This window comes from Panulirus ornatus, chromosome 11 (assembly GCF_036320965.1).
Source record: "Panulirus ornatus isolate Po-2019 chromosome 11, ASM3632096v1, whole genome shotgun sequence".
Lineage (NCBI taxonomy): Eukaryota > Metazoa > Arthropoda > Malacostraca > Decapoda > Palinuridae > Panulirus > Panulirus ornatus.
The window spans coordinates 16,508,598-16,531,383 of record NC_092234.1 but is presented as its reverse complement, the minus strand read 5'-3'; the positions used below and the strand labels follow the sequence as shown (position 1 = coordinate 16,531,383).

The 22,786-nt window shown below is 39.1% G+C and overlaps 1 protein-coding gene across 4 annotated transcripts in view; it reads left to right on the top strand.

Moving 5' to 3' along the window:
* Rbcn-3B (WD repeat-containing protein Rbcn-3B) overlaps positions 1–22,786 on the top strand; it is a 393,934-nt gene that overhangs the window by 87,071 nt on the left and 284,077 nt on the right. For all 4 annotated transcript variants that reach the window (XM_071666665.1, XM_071666667.1, XM_071666666.1 and 1 more), the window contains one exon: positions 14,190–14,280. In XM_071666665.1, coding sequence (XP_071522766.1) covers positions 14,190–14,280 — 91 coding nt within the window. The remainder of the gene's footprint in view (positions 1–14,189; positions 14,281–22,786) is intronic.

The following is a 22,786-nucleotide window of genomic DNA, read 5'->3' as shown; positions in this document are numbered from 1 at the left end:
AATGAAATGCTTGAGGACATTTCGTGTGAAGTGGTTTGATCGAGTAAGTAATAAAAGTGAAAGAGAGAGGTATGGTAATTAAAAAAAGAATGTGGTTGAGGGAGCTGAACTGGGTGACCTGAAATGTTTTGTACATATGGAGAGAATGAGTGAGGAAGGGTTGATCAAGAGGATATATGTGTTAGAAGTTGAAGGGTCAAGGAGAAGGGGGAGACCAAATTGGAGATGGAGGGAAGGAGTGAAAAAGATTTTGAGTGATCAGGGCCTGAACATGCAGGAGGGTAAAAAGTGTGCTTCGGATAGAGTGAATTGGAATGATGTGGTATACAGGAGTTAACAGGCTGTCAATGGACTGAACCAGGGCACGTGCAGTGGCAGGTGGAAATCATGGAAAGATATATGGGGGTTTGTTGTGGATAGGGTTACCTTGATTTTAGTGCTCAAGACAGCAAGACAATTGATAGAGAATGCAGCTTTTCTTCATCTGTTCTTAGTGTTCCTAACTAATTTGGGAGATGGCAGTCAAGTATGAAAAAGAAATCCATACTTTTTTGCTTTTTCCCCACATTGGTAAGGTAGCATTAGGAATAGATGAAGAAACCTTACTCACTTGCTCACATGTACTCTTTAATTTTCATGTAATTTTCATATATAATGATCAACCTATCTATGTATATCTCTGATGTCTGTTCCCACCTGGAACTCTCTCAAGGGAGCTGTCCACAGCAATAGAGTTACCATAACTTGTGAACTCCTTTGCCACTTCCTAGGCTTTAGTGCCTCACCCTTAGCAAGCCACTGGCAGAGGGCAACTCTAGTACAGTGTTTATGGAGGCTCCTACCTAATGTTCCTACTGACTGCATCTATATAATGCTCCTACCTAAAACTACCCACTACTATGTCTACCTAATGTTTCTACCTAATGCTTCTGCCTAATTGTTTTAACATTTACCTCTGTCTGTTGTTCTTCCCATTTTGCCAAAAAAACAGGGCTCTTGCAAATTGCTCACCAAAACCAAAATTTCCCTATCCACAGCTATACCCCACAGACTTTTCTGTATATATCCCCCGAATGCTGCATATGCCCTGGTTCAGCTCATTGGCATCATATTTCCCATGTAACACATCACTCCAGAATACTCTATTCCAAGCATGCCTTATACCCTCCTGCATATATGGGGGCCCCAATAACTGAAAATTTCTTTCACTCCATGCTTGTATATCATCATCAGTTTCTCCATCCTTATCTCCTCCACTTTTGACATATGTATCTTCTTAATCAGTTTCTCCTCATACATTTCTACACTGTTTCAGCATACTCTACTCACTTTTCTCAAATATACCCCTCTTGCTGCAACACTTCATGAAGATGAAATTTTAAAGTTTACTTCAGAATTGCGTTAAAATCAATAGTGTTTGGTTTAAGATTATTTACTACTGGCACTCTGGATTTCTTCAATGCTGAATCTAATGTATTATTTAAGACCCATAATACCACATGTGAAGGATTCCACTGAAAAACATTGTTGACTCTGTTGGTGTATTTGATTTTTAGCTACATGTAAACATTTATTTACTGACAGTCAGTGTTTGGATCTAAAAGCTATTATAGACTCCAGCGCAGTTGTTGAATCAGCACAAAAACTGATGTCTGTTGTAAAGTGTTAGATATCTAACTTTCTAAATTGCAAATAATTCAGTCTCCAATACAAAGTGCATTCCAATATATCTAACCCACTATAGCAGTTGATGGACTGTTATTTGCTGGCCCAATATATGAAACTGTTTGCTTCCGATTTGGACTCGTATACTGTTTTTCTATAGAATTTGAATATTGTCATGAAGCAAAAATAGCTTTTATCATGTTGTTTGGTAAACTAATTTTGTCCTTCACAACAAGGTAGACATTTACTTAAGGCACAAAACCTTTCTAAGGGGGAACTGGTGATAATAAAACAGGTGGATAGTAATGGAAGATTCAGCTTTAGCTGCACTCTTTCTGTCCCTTTTATTTGATGAAGGACTCATGTTTATGGCACAAGTTCAGGTTCAGGTTTCATAAAAAGCACATGGAAATAAATATCTTTCCACTTTGGTTGGCTAGATGTAATTATAACATTTTGTCACTACAGTACTTGGAAGATGATTTGAAAATCCAAAGTGAATGTTAGCTGTACCTGTTGCCATATCTTTAGACAAAGTTGCATAAGTCTTTTTGAGTTCTTGAATACTGAATTAGATGCTGTAAACATTCCTTCTATTTCCCAGATGGCAGTAGACATTTCCTTAAGTAGTGTTTGTTCATTGTGAAAATTTACTCTTCAAACTCAATTGCTATCATGATGATATGCCATGACATTCACTTTATCTTGAGAGATGAAATTAACTTGGGACATGAGTGCAAAGATAGTCTTTGGGTGTTCTACTGTGAATACTCTATGGGTGTTCTACTGTGAATACTGCTAAAGGTTTTTGTGGACTTTGTCAAAGTATGGAAATTCATATGTGAATTAGTTTCTTCAACAACCTGCTTAAAATGATTTTCAATACAGTAGTACCTTCATAGCACTCACTTTGCTTGTCTCCTTTTAACTCTACGTGATGAGCATTCCCCATTCCACCAGTGGGCTGGAAATTTACGGGGATGTACACCCTTTATTAGAGCTTATATGACTCAAAGCATTAAGAAAATGCTTCACAGTTTGCACTGAATTATGTTTACTGACAGATGAAGCATATTTTATATCATATGTCCACAAAGGCCAGTACTTTCCGTCTATTTTTCATTTACCCATGGAACAGGTAAGATTCCAGTCAAAGTGGTCCCCTGATTGCAAGCAAGTTGGATAATGATTGCTGCTTTCCATGTTAGGGCACATTGTTACTTTACACCAGGGCTTTATACTGCTTCTTCTGACAAAGGAATTTATTTCTGGAATGAAACTTTGTGTATAAATCATACTAAGTAAATATTGAAAGGCTTGGTGACTAATAAAATCAACAGTTTCTCTGCTAAAAAGACAGAGGGTTGGAATATTATAACTCTGATATTCCTTGGAAATATTTTAGAGAATCTTTCATGCTCACAGAGTACTGCCTAGGAGAGAAAAGGTTTTCCAAACTTTGTAGTGTATAGTTTTTCGTCTGTCACTCTGTCAGCCTATCTTTCACTCTTCATTTCAGTTTGACCTTATTTTGCATGTGGAGGATGGACTTAATGTTGTTATGGATGTGTCAGCTACAATACTCTGTTGTTCATGAAGCACCTCTCACACATACTGATTCATTTCTTTTTTATATATGTCTTGTGCATTTTTGCATTGATTTAGAGAACTGGAATGTATAATCTGCTTGTCCTGCAGATTTTCTAAATATTATTGTAGATCTTGAGCTATTTTCATTTTGCTGTCATTTTATACATACTCAGTGTACTGTATGATTTAGTTTTTTTTTTACACAGATATGTGAAATCTCATCCTTAAATTGACCAGTGCTTGGGTTATCTAACCCTTGCAGATGAGAACCTTGATTACCAAACAGTGAACCTATGGTGTTCATGTTAACTTATTCATCTTTCATGTGGTAGTTTCCCAGAAATCTTGGAAACACTGTTATCCTCAGTTATGTATTAAGATATAGGAATAGTCATAGAATTTCTCAGGGTGAAGAATGGTACGAAATTACAAAAGATTAACAGTTCTTTTAGAAAACATTTTTATACCAGTTACATATTTTTGAAAGAAGGAAGAAAGAAGGGCAAATTATTATGATTTAGAGATCAGAATTTACTGTACTTTCTGTTTCCATGGCTTTCCATTGTACATACTCTTTAGTTATAATGTTTTGATAGGTCATGTACTTAGTTGGGTTTTGAATATGGAACACATGTAAATCTTCACTGTAACATTTATTTGGTTTTCCAAAATATACCAACATGATGTAGCATGATTACATGTATTTTTAGTTCTAAGTTTTTCAGTGCTTTGCGCATACTTACAAAATGCTTTGCTTTTTCTGATGGCAATTGCTCTGTTACTATTACCATATAGAGACCCCTTTTGCTCTGAAAACTTTATGTTTCTGCTTTTGGCTTAAACAAATATTATTTACTATTGTTTAATAGAATGGCATTATTGAAGCCAGATTAAGATGGAAGGGACTCGGGACAAACATTTAGTGGAAGGCATTTTCCAAAGACCAGAATAGGATTGCTAATGTAGGGATGTACTTTCATACAGTTTTCTTTATCAAAAAAAAAAGTTTAAAATAGATGTAAAACCAGAGCAAACAAACAAAAACATCAAATTACAATATGATTAGAGGCCCCAAATATGGCCTCAGATGCCCGAGCAATAATCTACCGCTGGGTAATGTGTATTTAGCTAATTTTTCTTGGATGCACCAGTGCTTTTTTGTTTTTTGTTTTACTGTTGATTGCTTAAGGCCACAGTTATTCATATTTACTTGATAAGTTAGACTGTTGAGAAAGCTGATAATGACATTATTCATTCTTTTGATTTTTTGATAGATTCTATATAATGAAAGTGTATTTGTATAGTTCTTCAATTTTTTTTTTTAAGTACATCCAGATTCTTCTAGGATGAACTACCTGTTTCATCAGTGCCTTCAAACTGAAGTAAACAAGTCAAGCTTTTGACTTTTGAACACTATTTTGAACTTTTGATTTTCACAAACTTTATAGGATTTATGAGTATCATGCACTTGAATGTATTTCATAAACTTTAGCGGCTTGATTTCTTAAGATGAGTGTTTATTATATGACTGCTTCTAGATGTATAAAAGTGAATAAGTAGATGCTTTTGAGTGATTATATACAGTTTGAACTATTATTTAATGAACTTCAGGGGATTAAGAATATCTTACACCAATATGTTGCTCAGACATAGGAGTAACTTTGTCTAAGCACTTCAAATAGTTTATTACTTTATGTAGGTTTTTGTCATGCCATGCACTACTTACATCACCACAAAATGACAGACTCCTGCCAGTAGTTCATGAAGGAAAGTGAAATGAGAATTATCCAAAAATGAAGTGGTTGAAATTAGAAAACTGTTAAAGTGAAATTTTAAATACATTTAATTGTCAGTTACATAACTGAATGATAGGTACATGATGTTTGGACTACCCTTACACTGCTCATCCCCTCTTTACTTCCTAGTATTCCAGTTCTAGTAAAAGTTAATGTAAAGTTTTAGGACTTTTTGGTGGATTATGTTCCCTTCTGACAGCATGGTAGGAGAAGTCCACTTAATGGCTTTGATAGTATATATTCCTTCAAAATGATTTGACTGACTCAATTAAATGTTTAATGAATATAATGAAAGCAAATCAGGATGTTTGCTGGTGGCAGTAAAACATGCTCAGCTCAGTGATAGAAAAGTTATGATAATTTGGTGATTGTAGCTAAAAAGAAATTTCTAGGGAAAAAGGTGATCTATAAGCAGTGAGAGAAACACTGGAGATATGATATTTAGAATGTTTTTTCGAATTTTCTGTGTAGTTCTGTTCAGTTCTGTTGGGCTGATGCACAGTTAAAGCTAGATCTCATTTCATGCACAAACAGTCACAAAATGGAAACCCAGATTTGGTTTCATGCTAGAGAGGCATGATCTTGCAGTGCTCAAGTTTTAGTGTAAGTGTGGAAGTATAAGATTGATCAGAGAGAGATCTAGAATGAAGGGATGATATAGGGGAGGATACTGTCTTTTGGAACATAAATTGAGAATCAGTCTCAGAATATTTAAAGGTGTTACAAGAGGTGAGTTTGAATGGAGAAAAACTGGAGGAAGTGAAGTGTTTTAGATATCTGGGAGTGGATCTGGCAGCGGATGGAACCATGGAAGCGGAAGTGGATCATAGGGTGGGGGATGGGGCGAAAATTCTGGGGGCCTTGAAGAATGTGTGGAAGTCGAGAACATTATCTCGGAAAGCAAAAATGGGTATGTTTGAAGGAATAGTGGTTCCAACAATGTTGTATGGTTGCGAGGCGTGGGCTATGGATAGAGTTGTGCGCAGGAGGATGGATGTGCTGGAAATGAGATGTTTGAGGACAATGTGTGGTGTGAGGTGGTTTGATCGAGTGAGTAACGTAAGGGTAAGAGAGATGTGTGGGAATAAAAAGAGCGTGGTTGAGAGAGCAGAAGAGGGTGTTTTGAAATGGTTTGGGCACATGGAGAGGATGAGTGAGGAAAGATTGACCAAGAGGATATATGTGTCGGAGGTGGAGGGAACAAGGAGAAGAGGGAGACCAAATTGGAGGTGGAAAGATGGAGTGAAAAAGATTTTGTGTGATCGGGGCCTGAACATGCAGGAGGGTGAAAGGAGGGCAAGGAACAGAGTGAATTGGAGCGATGTGGTATACCGGGGCTGACGTGCTGTCAGTGGATTGAATCAAGGCATGTGAAGCGTCTGGGGTAAACCATGGAAAGCTGTGTAGGTATGTATATTTGCGTGTGTGGACGTATGTATATACATGTGTATGGGGGTGGGTTGGGCCATTTCTTTCGTCTGTTTCCTTGCGCTACCTCGCAAACGCGGGAGACAGCGACAAAGTAATAAAAAAAAAAAAAAAAAAAAAAAAGAGGTTCTGTGGAGTCTGATTTGAGTGAGGCAGGAAGACACAAAGAGAGGAAGATAGAGGGAACAAGTTTCAACTGACATCAAAAGACCAAAATAGTAGAGGTGTACTGTTGAGATGTAGATAGCACGGTAGCCAGGCAGCACTTGAAAGATATAATGAAGCTGGATTTTTTTTTTTGTGGGTGGGTGGGGGTTGACAGAGCACAAATTAGAATAAGGTTCTCAGAGGTATGATTTGTTGAAACAGAAAAGGAGATATGTGAGGAGCTAAATGCTAAATCCAAAGTGCACTTATTGTAGATTACATTTTACTGCCAACACTACCTGTTTAGGAAGGGAAGAGTCCATAGAAAACAAAGAGATATGACATACACAAATAATGTAAATCTAGTTTGTAACATTACTATCTCAGATGCAGTGTTCTAAGATCACAACTTAAAATGCCATATGGATTCTGCATTAGATCACCTTAGTGCAAATTGCACCACCAGCAATATATATCATTGATGATGATGGAAATCACTCCTGAGTGGCTTAATACCAAAAGAATGTACAGAAAAACCGACTACAGAAGCACTCCAGACATACACTAGACAAAACCAGTGCAGAAGAATTACAAAAGGTTCTGGGAAGGGAGGCAGAAAGAAGTTGCTGACCTTCTAAAAAAATGCACTTCAGTTACCAAAGGGCAACAGATTTGTGAAAGATACAGAAGAGGTTGGATAAACTCAAAATATGATAAACATCTTAAGATAGGGAAGAGCAAATAGCCATTAGCAAGAAATAAACAAAATGATCCTTTTCATAAGTAAAGTCACAGATACAGTTGGCCTAGTAAGATCAGAAGAGGACAGACTTGTAGATGATAGTGAGATGAGCAGAATGTTGAAGTAATAGTGCGCATGATTGTATGGTAAACTAAGATTCAAGATTGATGACTCAGAGAACTTCTTAAACATTGGTCCCTTTGTCTTGCACATAGCTGAGTTGGCCAGCACACAATTGAAATATGAGAGGGCCATTGGCAATATACTCCATGCACTTTGCTTCAGGACCAGGATCATGGAATATTATATTTTATAGAAATAGAAAACATCATTAATTTGGGCTTGAAACATTTACTGGAGAGAGAGCATGGACTCTGGTGTAAGTACAGAAAATTCTAAACTGACCCACTTTGTAAAAGAAGAAAGAATATGTAAAAAAAATTACCATCAATGCTGATAATGTGCACTATTAAGATTTTTGCAAGAGCTCTTAGATTTGAATTGACTGACTTCGTAGAACCATACAATTTACACAGCTTGGGTACCATGGGCTCATGGTGGGAAGATCATGCCTACACAACAGTTGAATTAATGTGATGAAATTTTAAAGGCTCTGGAGAAGAAAGAAAATGCTGATGTGATAACTTGCATTAAGGAGACTTATTTGTCTAATTCTTCAGTTACACAGTACTTCCTTTAACTTTATGCAGTAAAAAATGTTGTCCAGTGGTCAAGCTCATGACCAATTTAACATGTTTCTTCATAAACAGTAGTTTTATAGGTAGTGGTTGGTAAGCAGCCACTGACCAGGGAGGTATATTACTTGTATTCCTGTCAAGGTTTCAGATGGGTTAGTGGTTGCACAGTGAGCCAGAACTTTAGTGGTTGTTAAGTTGCACTCCTCTGACCTAGGTAACTCTTTTTATTTCTGCCTCGCTCATACATGGACTGCTGGTGTTCTGTCCACAAAAATACAGTCTCTCCTTATCACACATAACTTTTGACAGCCCTTGACTAACACAACTCATTCTTTGTAATTCAAAAATTTTCCTAAAGTGAGCACCATGCACTATCCCAGCCTTTTGACAAAATGGAAAGAGGATTAGACAGAAGTAGTCAGTAGGAAAGCTAAGGAGGAGCATTGGGTAAAAGTAGTAGGTTGGAACATTAGACAGGAACATTAGGTAGAAGTGGTCAGTAGGAGTATTAGGTAGAATTAGTCAGTAGAGTAGGAACATTAGGTAGGAGCCTCTGAAAACACTGTGCTAGAGTTGCCCTCTGCCAGTGTCCTGTTAAGGATGAGGCTCCAAAGCCTAAGAAGCAGCTCTGGAGTTCACCAGTTATGGAGACTCTTTTGCCTTGGCCACCCCCTTGAGGGAGTTCTTAGAGGGAACAGAGATCAGAGATATTGATAGATAGATCCATTTATATATAGATTTATGTTCATTCATAATCTCACTCAATAATGTATTCATACACCTTTCTTCCATTTGTTAGGGATATTATTGCTCCTGTCTCATTCTTTCTAATGTCTTCTTCTTATACTTATTTCTCTCTCTTTTCACTCTGATCCTTTTCAACCAAAAGCTATGTCTCTTGCCATTATCTCTTAAACACTTTTGTAAAGTACTATCTCAATCTTTGATATACATTATACTTTATCCTTTGTCATAAGCCATCTCTTAGACATATTGGCTATACTTACTGATCTTGGAAATCCCTTCTCTGCATTTTTTTTTTTTTTTTTTGCTTCCTTCCATAATAGTTTGTTATTTATGAAGTTGACTTTCATTTTTCTCCCAAGATTCTCATCTGTCTCTCTTTTATTTGTATGCATCATTATATTTTTTTTTAGGACTTCATATTCTGCAGGCTCTCCCCTCTGTTCATCATTATGTTTTGGAAGCTGTGGCTTCGCCTTTCAAACTCCCTTTTTTTGTCTTAACTACTTTGTTTAGATTATCATTCTATCATGGTATTCCCATCTTTCACAACTCATACCTACATGGTTGTACACCTCTGTAGCATTCTCCATAAATGCACACTCTCACTTCCTTGTGTAACCTTCGTGTCACTGTTTCATCAGTGTCTCCTGGCCTTTTACTCTGTACTCACAGCCTGCTGCTATACATACAGATTACTTTTATTCTTCAGCTTTTATACTGCTATCAGTATCATTTTCATATTCACATGTCTTTTCGTAAACCAACTAAGATAAAAAACTAACCTATAGGTTATCATATGATCTGATAGGCTCCCACTCACCCCTCTCATAGATTGCACATTATGCATTCTTTCTGTAATAGGATTTTGTAACAGATACATGTCAGTCAAGTTCCTGTCCTGTCTGCATGTAAACCATATATGTTTGTGGGTATGTTTATGTTGATATGTTTGCTTTGCTGACACCTAATGATGCACTCTTTCCATGTATTTTGCGCTTTCCCTTTCTTCTACGCTGTCCCATACCCATCCATTTAACCCACTCTTTACACACAATTTCTCTTAGAGTTATTTTGTCCCATTAGTTTTGAGAGATTCTCTAAGACTCTTAGTGACAGAAACTACTAGCCCTCAGTCCTCTGATGAAATAGATGCTTGTTAGTCATTGCAAACCACCTGGTAAGGGGTTGTGGCCTACTGCTTGGTACAGGTCGATCTTTTTATGATCAGTAACTTCCACTCAGCAATGATATAATTGTCCAGCTGCCAGACATACTGATTACTTCACAATTCTTGGGTTCCTGAATGTTATGGATATTTTCTGTAAGTTATCCTTTTTGTGGCTTTTCTTCCTCGCCATGGATAACTGTTGATTTGCATACGGTGTAGTGTATATATGTATGGTGGCTTATTTTGATATTTTCACTGTTGAATCATTTGCATTTAAACATCTGTCTTGGATAGTAGCATTTTAACACCCCTTATTTGAAACCTGGATTGATTGATTTTTCAATTTCCTCAGGCTTTCATTGTATAGTACCCAGAAACATGTAGCTGTCATTGTTTGAGCTTGAGAGAATGGAATTATTTTGTTTCATAGAAACTGCTTTTTTCACAAGTTTGGAGCACTGTGAACTTCTTTTGGACACACATCACCCCCTAAGTCTTGGTAGGTAGGTTAGTATGATTTTACCCACTAATCTTAACTAATGCATTTCTGTGCCATGAAGCAATCAGGGATCAGGGCCACCCCAAGGGCAGGAATATAGTTAACCCGTTCAGGACTAAGCTTTTGTTTTTTATTATTTTTAAGTTTTCTGTTACTGCATTTTAAGATGGTGCCAGGAACAGGGGAAAAAAAGAGAGGGGGGTTGCTCATTGCTCACGGCCACTCTCTAGCTCTCACGCATGATGTACTGAAAGTAGAGCTTACCATCATTAGCCAAGTGTGCCAAGTATCACAGAGTAATTTTTTGGTTTTTCTGACTGCATCATGTACCTTGGTTCAGCCTAGTGACAGCATAACAGTGAACAGTAAGTATTTATATATAAGAACTTGTTATGTGGATCAGTTTTGGTTTTGTGTACCTCTCTTGGATAGTTTGTATCTTTTGACATTGCCTCGCTTCCCTCGGTGGTGATTATTGAATTTTTGAGGTAGGAACTTAGTTGAAAGGTTTTTAGGCCCAGGTGATGTAAAGAGAAGTAATTAGCTTCACCTTTTTTTATTTTTGGTTTATCTTAGGAATATTCTAACCCCTTCAAGGTTTTTGCTCATTCCTTAAGCTATTACCTTTCAGATAGCCTTTGGTACATGTAAGCCAGAGCTCCTAGTTTACCTTGAGGATCTTGTTAACAAGATTTCCCCCTTTCCCTAACTCATCGGAAGCAAATATGAGAGAACTCATCAGAAGTGAATCTGAGAGAATGTTATTAGTCATCATTATTTCAGAAAAGTATGTATGCCATGAGTAGTTTGCTGGTGATAAACTGATTGATCTTTTATGTAATGGCAAGCCTACCCAGCTAATATTGGAAGCCCCTCCTCATGATTCTTCCTAGTCTTTATCAGAGGCCTCTTAATGGGAGAATTCTACAGGGGTCTTTGTCATTCAATATTCATCCCCTGCATTTGTCACACAGTACTTTGGCTTAGACTGCTTTTGGGTTGATGCCTGTAATCTATTAATTTTTAGCTGTTGGGCAGCTAGGAATGGGTTGATTGATGATGTCATCTCTGTGGAGGTCTATGATTGGCTGAGGGTGGGTCTGAAATGAGTAAGCTTCCATGAACATATTGGAGGGACAGCAGCAGGTGTAAAGTCAGCATTACCCCTCCAGAAAGACATAGAAGGCCCAAACCATGATATTCCTTGAAAATATCCTAGAAAATCTCTCATGCTTATGGGATACTTCATTGTAGAGCAGAGGTTTTTTGTATTTCAAAATCTGCCTGTACATTATTATTATTCATTGTGAAATACATTGCAAGGGGTAAGTGATGATGTAGAACTGCAATACTGCTTTGCTTATGATCACATATTGGCAAAGTAGTGCAGAGGGATTTGATTTCAAATTGCCTCTACTTTTTCAAACTAAGCATTCCTTATGTATTGTTGAAAGAGGCTTTTTTGATACTGATGGGTTTCTTGTTCCCACAGGTCTTGTAAGCCATGGATTCAAATGCTGTTTTGGCTGAAGCTTATATGATTTTCTTGGGAGATAATTATTGAGAAAGAAATTTGTGATGTAAGGGCAGAATTTTCACCATCCAGTATTAATATTAATACTGCTTGAATTAGTCTGGCCTTCCTGAAACTTTTTTCATTTGAACTCATGCAAATAGTTTTGTTGAAGTATACTCATTTCTTTGTTTGAACAGAATGAAAATTTGAAATGCTGCACCTTGACTTGCAGTTAATAATTTTTGAAAATGTTGCTTGGGTTTTAGTATGAATATCAGTTAGGTTTATGACTGAGGTGTGGAAGGTGGTGGTAATGATGTCAGTCCCAGGTGGTCATCTTCAGAATGCTTAAGATATCGAACTTCCTTGAGCTGTTTCATGAGTGGTTTACTATACTACGTGTATTTGAATTTTCATTTATATCCAGTTGAATATTGTTGGATACAGCAAAACTGAATTCTTTTTTTCCCCACTCTAGTAAAGCACAGGTATGATTCTCTCTCTTAAAAAAGATTCTTTGTTTTATGTATTAGGTTTTATTTTCTAAAAGGTTGATATTCATGTATGTTTGTCATTTTGATTAAGTTGAGTTTAGAAGATTGAAGGTCTGTATCTTGATCTGTGATAAAGGGTGGACTTATCTCTTCCTCTTCAGGTTAGTTGTGCAAAAGGTGGTGTTTGCATCTTTACCTATTATGGGTGAAACACAGATGTTATGATTCATTTTCTGATGGTGCTGACACTTCCTTGGCTGTAATAATCTGCCATAGATATAATGGCAGTGGAAAAGAAACAAGGAAAAGTAATTAACACCTGAAATGGCATTTTGCTGTTTCCATTCCTGACTTTGGTTAAATACTACAGTTATAATCTTTTATTTGATAATATATATAATGAAACATGTTTGCCATTATGGTATTTTTTTATTAGATTGTGCTTCGTATATGTGAAAATGAAATTTTATACAAGGCTTATTGTATTAGGAAGCAAACAAACAGACCACTACCAGAAGCTGAGAATGGTCCCAAGGCTACTTCCAGAAGCTGAGAAAGGTTTCCAGGCCATTGTCAAAAGCTGAGGAAGGTCCCATGGTTACTAGCAGAAAAGTGCAAAGGATTTTTGATAAAAAAGAATCCATGCTATAGCAAACTCAAAATTATGAACATGATGAATAAGGTATGATGAAAACTGAGCCATAATCAATGAGGAATTATGGATTCTGAAGTGCAAAAATGAAATTTAGATAAGATGGAGCTCAAAGTAGCACTTGCTTAGAGTTTTGCTTACAGAACTTGTTTGCAGTGCTCCATGATTTGAGAGCTATGGGTGTCCTTACTGAGCTCAGGAGCCCCATGATGTAAAGAATAGGACAGTGAGTGCAGCATGTGTAAACTAGTCATTGTGGAGTAGATTGAATGGATATTACTTAACGTTCAGATTATTATATGGCTATGTGAATTTGAGAAATATTGCAGAAGGGATAAAATGTTTTGCAAGATGCTTCCACCTTTTTCATTCTGGTTGATGATTATGCCATCAGAGGTGATGGAGGCCCCTTAAGTAGATGAAATTTGATAAGAATTTAGTGCAGTCTGATCTTGGCTTGTCAAGATGGATAACACTGGAGGTTAATGTTGGAAATCATTCACAGTGACTAGATTGTTTATGAGGAGTAATGCATGTTACAGTCAGGTAAATGTGTGGAAAATTTCATGCCGGATAGGAAAACTTGGAAAACATTTTTATTTACCATTTCACTGGTCCTATTAAGGAGTGGATTTTTTGTCAGTACTAAAGTCCAAACTTTTCTTTTGAGATCATGGATTGTCAGAAATAAGTGATATTTTGGGCTTCAGAAGGTGATGGCATATAATGAGGTCAGTAGGGATGTATTGTGTTATGATGATATGTGTAGATTTGTGTGCTGTGTTGTTTAAGCATAGGAGAATGTATGTGTTGTCTGGTTTGTGCAAATTTCTTAGACTGATGCCTCTGCGGTATAGCATAAAAGCCATTAAAACTTGTATACATTGGTGTATATGCTGGCCATAGCACAAGTGCACTATATACAAAGTTGTGATGGCTTACAAATGAGTATGGATGTTAATAAATTAGGAAAATCAAGAATCATTACTTTCAGTGAATGTTGTAGAGTTAGAATATGCAGATACTGACCTTAATGTCTTTCTACAGCTGCATCGTGGAGAGCAGAGCATTTCACAACAAGCAAGTTGAAGGGGACAACCCTGTGATGTATGGCACTGTCCGACCTCAGAGTGAAGAGGTATGTGCCATTACTCAAAAGTGAGAATTACTGTTTGGATTTTAGAATGAATTTGTCTTTGAAAATACCCAAAATTAAACTTTATATATATCAGCCTCTCACATGAATAGAAAAAAATTGTTTTTCAAACGTTGCATATTGATATTCATTAAATAAAGAGGTTGAGATGATTTGCATTGATAAACTAGAAGGTTTCATAATTTTTAGAAGCTGTGGGAACCTCTGAGTGCAGTGCTGTTTTCTGTGGGATGGGGTGGCACCGGGGGTGGATGGGGGCAAGCAGGTGTGGATGTGTGTATGTGTATGTATATGTATGTGTATGTGTATGTATATGTATGTGTATGTGTTGATATGTATATGTATGTATATATGTGTGTATGGGCTTTTATGTATATATATATATATATATATATATATATATATATATATATATATATATATATATATATATTATATTATTATATTATATTATAATAAAAAAAAATATATATATATATATATATTTTTATTTATTTATTATACTTTGTCGCTGTTTCCCGCGTTTGCGAGGTAGCGCAAGGAAACAGACGAAAGAAATGACCCAACCCCCACCCATACACATGTATATACATACGTCCACACACGCAAATATACATACCTACACAGCTTTCCATGGTTTACCCCAGACGCTTCACATGCCTTGATTCAATCCACTGACAGCACGTCAACCCCGGTATACCACATCGCTCCAATTCACTCTATTCCTTGCCCTCCTTTCACCCTCCTGCATGTTCAGGCCCCGATCACACAAGCTTTGCGGAAGATGAAAGCCGGCAAGGCAGCAGGTTTGGATGGTATTGCGGTGGAATTTATTAAAAAAGGGGGTGACTGTATTGTTGACTGGTTGGTAAGGTTATTTAATGTATGTATGACTAATGGTGAGGTGCCTGAGGATTGGCGGAATGCGTGCATAGTGCCATTGTACAAAGGCAAAGGGGATAAGAGTGAGTGCTCAAATTACAGAGGTATAAGTTTGTTGAGTATTCCTGGTAAATTATATGGGAGGGTATTGATTGGGAGGGTGAAGGCATGTACAAAGCATCAGATTGGGGAAGAGCAGTGTGGTTTCAGAAGTGGTAGAGGATGTGTGGATCAGGTGTTTGCTTTGAAGAATGTATGTGAGAAATACTTAGAAAAGCAAATGGATTTGTATGTAGCATTTATGGATCTAGAGAAGGCATATGATAGAGTTGATAGAGATGCTCTGTGGAAGGTATTAAGAATATATGGTGTGGGAGGCAAGTTGTTAGAAGCAGTGAAAAGTTTTTATCGAGGATGTAAGGCATGTGTACGTGTAGGAAGAGAGGAAAGTGATTGGTTCTCAGTGAATGTAGGTTTGCGGCAGGGGTGTGTGATGTCTCCATGGTTGTTTAATTTGTTTATGGATGGGGTTGTTAGGGAGGTAAATGCAAGAGTTTTGGAAAGAGGGGCAAGTATGAAGTCTGTTGGGGATGAGAGAGCTTGGGAAGTGAGTCAGTTGTTGTTCGCTGATGATACAGCGCTGGTGGCTGATTCATGTGAGAAACTGCAGAAGCTGGTGACTGAGTTTTGAAAAGTGTGTGGAAGAAGAAAGTTAAGAGTAAATGTGAATAAGAGCAAGGTTATTAGGTACAGTAGGGTTGAGGGTCAAGTCAATTGGGAGGTGAGTTTGAATGGAGAAAAACTGGAGGAAGTGAAGTGTTTTAGATATCTGGGAGTGGATCTGGCAGCGGATGGAACCATGGAAGCGGAAGTGGATCATAGGGTGGGGGAGGGGGCGAAAATCCTGGGGGCCTTGAAGAATGTGTGGAAGTCGAGAACATTATCTCGGAAAGCAAAAATGGGTATGTTTGAAGGAATAGTGGTTCCAACAATGTTGTATGGTTGCGAGGCGTGGGCTATGGATAGAGTTGTGCACAGGAGGATGGATGTGCTGGAAATGAGATGTTTGAGGACAATGTGTGGTGTGAGGTGGTTTGATCGAGTGAGTAACGTAAGGGTAAGAGAGATGTGTGGAAATAAAAAGAGCGTGGTTGAGAGAGCAGAAGAGGGTGTTTTGAAGTGGTTTGGGCACATGGAGAGGATGAGTGAGGAAAGATTGACCAAGAGGATATATGTGTCGGAGGTGGAGGGAACAAGGAGAAGAGGGAGACCAAATTGGAGGTGGAAAGATGGAGTGAAAAAGATTTTGTGTGATCGGGGCCTGAACATGCAGGAGGGTGAAAGGAGGGCAAGGAATAGAGTGAATTGGAGCGATGTGGTATACCGGGGTTGACGTGCTGTCAGTGGATTGAAGCAAGGCATGTGAAGCGTCTGGGGTAAACCATGGAAAGCTGTGTAGGTATGTATATTTGCGTGTGTGGACGTATGTATATGCATGTGTATGGGGGGGGGGCGGTTAGGCCATTTCTTTCGTCTGTTTCCTCGCGCTACCTCGCAAACGCGGGAGACAGCGACAAAGTATAATAAAAAAAAATATATAATATATATATATATATATATATTATATTTCTATTATAATAAAAAAAAAATATAATATATATATATATATTATTATATTTTTATTATACTTTGTCGCTGTCTCCCGCGTTTGCGAGGTAGCGCAAGGAAACAGACGAAAGAAATGGCCCAACCCCCCCCATACACATGTATATACATACGTCCACACACGCAAATATACATACCTACACAGCTTTCCATGGTTTACCCCAGACTCTTCACATGCCTTGATTCAATCCACTGACAGCACGTCAACCCCGGTATACCACATCGCTCCAATTCACTCTATTCCTTGCCCTCCTTTCCACCTCCTGCATGTTCAGGCCCCAATCACACAAAATCTTTTTCACTCCATCTTTCCACCTCCAATTTGGTCTCCCTCTTCTCCTCGTTCCCTCCACCTCCGACACATATATCCTCTTGGTCAATCTTTCCTCACTCATTCTCTCCATGTGCCCAAACCACTTCAAAACAGCCTCTTCTGCTCTCTCAACCACGCTCTTTTTATTTCCACACATCTCTCTTACCCTTACGTTACTCACTTGATCAAACCACCTCACACCACACATTGTCCTCAAACATCTCATTTCCAGCACATCCATCCTCCTGCGCACAACTCTATCCATAGCCCACGCCTCGCAGCCATACAACATTGTTGGAACCACTATTCCTTCAAACATACCCATTTTTGCTTTCCGAGATAATGTTCTCGACTTCCACACATTCTTCAAGGCTCCCAGAATTTTCGCCCCCTCCCCCACCCTATGATCCACTTCCGCTTCCATGGTTCCATCCGCTGCCAGATCCACTCCCAGATATCTAAAACACTTCACTTCCTCCAGTTTTTCTCCATTCAAACTCACCTCCCAATTGACTTGACCCTCAACCCTACTGTACCTAATAACCTTGCTCTTATTCACATTTACTCTTAACTTTCTTCTTCCACACACTTTACCAAACTCAGTCACCAGCTTCTGCAGTTTCTCACATGAATCAGCCACCAGCGCTGTATCATCAGCGAACTACAACTGACTCACTTCCCAAGCTCTCTCATCCCCAACAGACTTCATACTTGCCCCTCTTTCCAAAACTCTTGCATTTACCTCCCTAACAACCCCATCCATAAACAAATTAAACAACCATATATATATATATATATATATATATATATATATATATATATATGTTTAATTTGTTTATTTGTTTTTAATTTGTTTAATTTGTTTAAACATATATATATATATATATATGTTTAATTTGTTTATGGATGGGGTTGTTAGGGAGGTAAATGCAAGAGTTTTGGAAAGAGGGGCAAGTATGAAGTCTGTTGGGGATGAGAGAGCTTGGGAAGTGAGTCAGTTGTTGTTCGCTGATGATACAGCGCTGGTGGCTGATTCATGTGAGAAACTGCAGAAGCTGGTGACTGAGTTTGGTAAAGTGTGTGGAAGAAGAAAGTTAAGAGTAAATGTGAATAAGAGCAAGGTTATTAGGTACAGTAGGGTTGAGGGTCAAGTCAATTGGGAGGTGAGTTTGAATGGAGAAAAACTGGAGGAAGTGAAGTGTTTTAGATATCTGGGAGTGGATCTGTCAGCGGATGGAACCATGGAAGCGGAAGTGGATCATAGGGTGGGGGAGGGGGCGAAAATTCTGGGGGCCTTGAAGAATGTGTGGAAGTCGAGAACATTATCTCGGAAAGCAAAAATGGGTATGTTTGAAGGAATAGTGGTTCCAACAATGTTGTATGGTTGCGAGGCGTGGGCTATGGATAGAGTTGTGCGCAGGAGGATGGATGTGCTGGAAATGAGATGTTTGAGGACAATGTGTGGTGTGAGGTGGTTTGATCGAGTGAGTAACGTAAGGGTAAGAGAGATGTGTGGAAATAAAAAGAGCGTGGTTGAGAGAGCAGAAGAGGGTGTTTTGAAGTGGTTTGGGCACATGGAGAGAATGAGTGAGGAAAGATTGACCAAGAGGATATATGTGTCGGAGGTGGAGGGAACGAGGAGAAGAGGGAGACCAAATTGGAGGTGGAAAGATGGAGTGAAAAAGATTTTGTGTGATTGGGGCCTGAACATGCAGGAGGGTGAAAGGAGGGCAAGGAATAGAGTGAATTGGAGCGATGTGGTATACCGGGGTTGACGTGCTGTCAGTGGATTGAATCAAGGCATGTGAAGAGTCTGGGGTAAACCATGGAAAGCTGTGTAGGTATGTATATTTGCGTGTGTGGACGTATGTATATACATGTGTATGGGGTGGGTTGGGCCATTTCTTTCGTCTGTTTCCTTGCGCTACCTCGCAAACGCAGGAGACAGCGACAATGTATAAAAAAAAAAAAAATATAAGTATATATATATATATATATATATATATATATATATATATATATATATATATATATATATATATATAAATGGGGAGGTGATAGCAAGTATGGTGATGTGAGAAGGAGATGGAATGAGTATTTTGAAGGTTTGTTGAATGTGTCTGATGACAGAGTGGCAGATATAGGGTGTTTTGGTCGAGGTGGTGTGCAAAGTGAGAGGGTTAGGGAAAATGATTTGGTAAACAGAGAAGAGGTAGTAAAAGCTTTGCGGAAGATGAAAGCCGGCAAGGCAGCAGGTTTGGATGGTATTGCAGTGGAATTTATAAAAAAAGGGGGTGACTGTATTGTTGACTGGTTGGTAAGGTTATTTAATGTATGTATGACTCATGGTGAGGTGCCTGAGGATTGGCGGAATGCGTGCATAGTGCCATTGTACAAAGGCAAAGGGGATAAGAGTGAGTGCTCAAATTACAGAGGTATAAGTTTGTTGAGTATTCCTGGTAAATTATATGGGAGGGTATTGATTGAGAGGGTGAAGGCATGTACAGAACATCAGATTGGGGAAGAGCAGTGCGGTTTCAGAAGTGGTAGAGGATGTGTGGATCAGGTGTTTGCTTTGAAGAATGTATGTGAGAAATACTTAGAAAAGCAAATGGATTTGTATGTAGCATTTATGGATCTGGAGAAGGCATATGATAGAGTTGATAGAGATGCTCTGTGCAAGGTATTAAGAATATATGGTGTGGGAGGCAAGTTGTTAGAAGCAGTGAAAAGTTTTTATCGAGGATGTAAGGCATGTGTACGTGTAGGAAGAGAGGAAAGTGATTGGTTCTCAGTGAATGTAGGTTTGCGGCAGGGGTGTGTGATGTCTCCATGGTTGTTTAATTTGTTTATGGATGGGGTTGTTAGGGAGGTAAATGCAAGAGTCCTGGAAAGAGGGGCAAGTATGAAGTCTGTTGGGGATGAGAGAGCTTGGGAAGTGAGTCAGTTGTTGTTCGCTGATGATACAGCGCTGGTGGCTGATTCATGTGAGAAACTGCAGAAGCTGGTGACTGAGTTTGGTAAAGTGTGTGAAAGAAGAAAGTTAAGAGTAAATGTGAATAAGAGCAAGGTTATTAGGTACAGTAGGGTTGAGGGTCAAGTCAATTGGGAGGTGAGTTTGAATGGAGAAAAACTGGAGGAAGTGAAGTGTTTTAGATATCTGGGAGTGGATCTGTCAGCGGATGGAACCATGGAAGCGGAAGTGGATCATAGGGTGGGGGAGGGGGCGAAAATTTTGGGAGCCTTGAAAAATGTGTGGAAGTCGAGAACATTATCTCGGAAAGCAAAAATGGGTATGTTTGAAGGAATAGTGGTTCCAACAATGTTGTATGGTTGCGAGGCGTGGGCTATGGATAGAGTTGTGCGCAGGAGGATGGATGTGCTGGAAATGAGATGTTTGAGGACAATGTGTGGTGTGAGGTGGTTTGATCGAGTAAGTAACGTAAGGGTAAGAGAGATGTGTGGAAATAAAAAGAGCGTGGTTGAGAGAGCAGAAGAGGGTGTTTTGAAATGGTTTGGGCACATGGAGAGAATGAGTGAGGAAAGATTGACCAAGAGGATATATGTGTCGGAGGTGGAGGGAACGAGGAGGAGAGGGAGACCAAATTGGAGGTGGAAAGATGGAGTGAAAAAGATTTTGTGTGATCGGGGCCTGAACATGCAGGAGGGTGAAAGGAGGGCAAGGAATAGAGTGAATTGGAGCGATGTGGTATACAGGGGTTGACGTGCTGTCAGTGGAGTGAATCAAGGCATGTGAAGCGTCTGGGGTAAACCATGGAAAGCTGTGTAGGTATGTATATTTGCGTGTGTGGACGTGTGTATGTACATGTGTATGGGGGGGGTGGGCCATTTCTTTCGTCTGTTTCCTTGCGCTACCTCGCAAACGCGGGAGACAGCGACAAAGTATAAAAAAAAAAAAAAAAAAAATATATATATATATATATATATATATATGTAGGTTTGTGGCAAGGATGTGTGATGTCTCCATGGTTGTTTAATTTGTTTATGGATGGGGTTGTTAGGGAGGTGAATGCAAGAGTTTTGGAAAGAGGGGCAAGTATGAAGTCTGTTGGGGATGAGAGAGCTTGGGAAGTGAGTCAGTTGTTGTTCGCTGATGATACAGCGCTGGTGGCTGGTTCATGTGAGAAACTGCAGAAGCTGGTGACTGAGTTTGGTAAAGTGTGTGGAAGAAGAAAGTTAAGAGTAAATGTGAATAAGAGCAAGGTTATTAGGTACAGTAGGGTTGAGGGTCAAGTCAATTGGGAGGTAAGTTTGAATGGAGAAAAACTGGAGGAAGTAAAGTGTTTTAGATATCTGGGAGTGGATCTGGCAGCGGATGGAACCATGGAAGCGGAAGTGGATCATAGGGTGGGGGAGGGGGCGAAAATCCTGGGAGCCTTGAAGAATGTGTAGAAGTCGAGAACATTATCTCGGAAAGCAAAAATGGGTATGTTTGAAGGAATAGTGGTTCCAACAATGTTGTATGGTTGCGAGGCGTGGACTATGGATAGAGTTGTGCGCAGGAGGATGGATGTGCTGGAAATGAGATGTTTGAGGACAATGTGTGGTGTGAGGTGGTTTGATCGAGTGAGTAACGTAAGGGTAAGAGAGATGTGTGGAAATAAAAAGAGCGTGGTTGAGAGAGCAGAAGAGGGTGTTTTGAAATGGTTTGGGCACATGGAGAGAATGAGTGAGGAAAGATTGACCAAGAGGATATATGTGTTGGAGGTGGAGGGAATGAGGAGAAGAGGGAGACCAAATTGGAGGTGGAAAGATGGAGTGAAAAAGATTTTGTGTGATCGGGGCCTGAACATGCAGGAGGGTGAAAGGAGGGCAAGGAATAGAGTGAATTGGAGCGATGTGGTATACCGGGGTTGACGTGCTGTCAGTGGATTGAATCAGGGCATGTGAAGCGTCTGGGGTAAACCATGGAAAGCTGTGTAGGTATGTATATTTGCGTGTGTGGACGTATGTATATACATGTGTGTGGGGGTGGGTTGGGCCATTTCTTTCGTCTGTTTCCTTGCGCTACCTCGTAAACGCGGGAGACAGCGACAAAGCAAAAAAAAAAAATATATTTATATATATATATATGATACAGCGCTGGTGGCTGATTCATGTGAGAAACTGCAGAAGCTGGTGACTTGAGTTTGGTAAAGTGTGTGAAAGAAGAAAGTTAAGAGTAAATGTGAATAAGAGCAAGGTTATTAGGTACAGTAGGGTTGAGGGTCAAGTCAATTGGGAGGTGAGTTTGAATGGAGAAAAACTGGAGGAAGTGAAGTGTTTTAGATATCTGGGAGTGGATCTGGCAGCGGATGGAACCATGGAAGTGGAAGTGGATCATAGGGTGGGGGAGGGGGCGAAAATTCTGGGAGCCTTGAAGAATGTGTGGAAGTCGAAAACATTATCTCGGAAAGCAAAAATGGGTATGTTTGAAGGAATAGTGGTTCCAACAATGTTGTATGGTTGCGAGGCGTGGGCTATGGATAGAGTTGTGCGCAGGAGGATGGATGTGCTGGAAATGAGATGTTTGAGGACAATGTGTGGTGTGAGGTGGTTTGATCGAGTAATTAACGTATGGGTAAGAGAGATGTGTGGAAATAAAAAGAGCGTGGTTGAGAGAGCAGA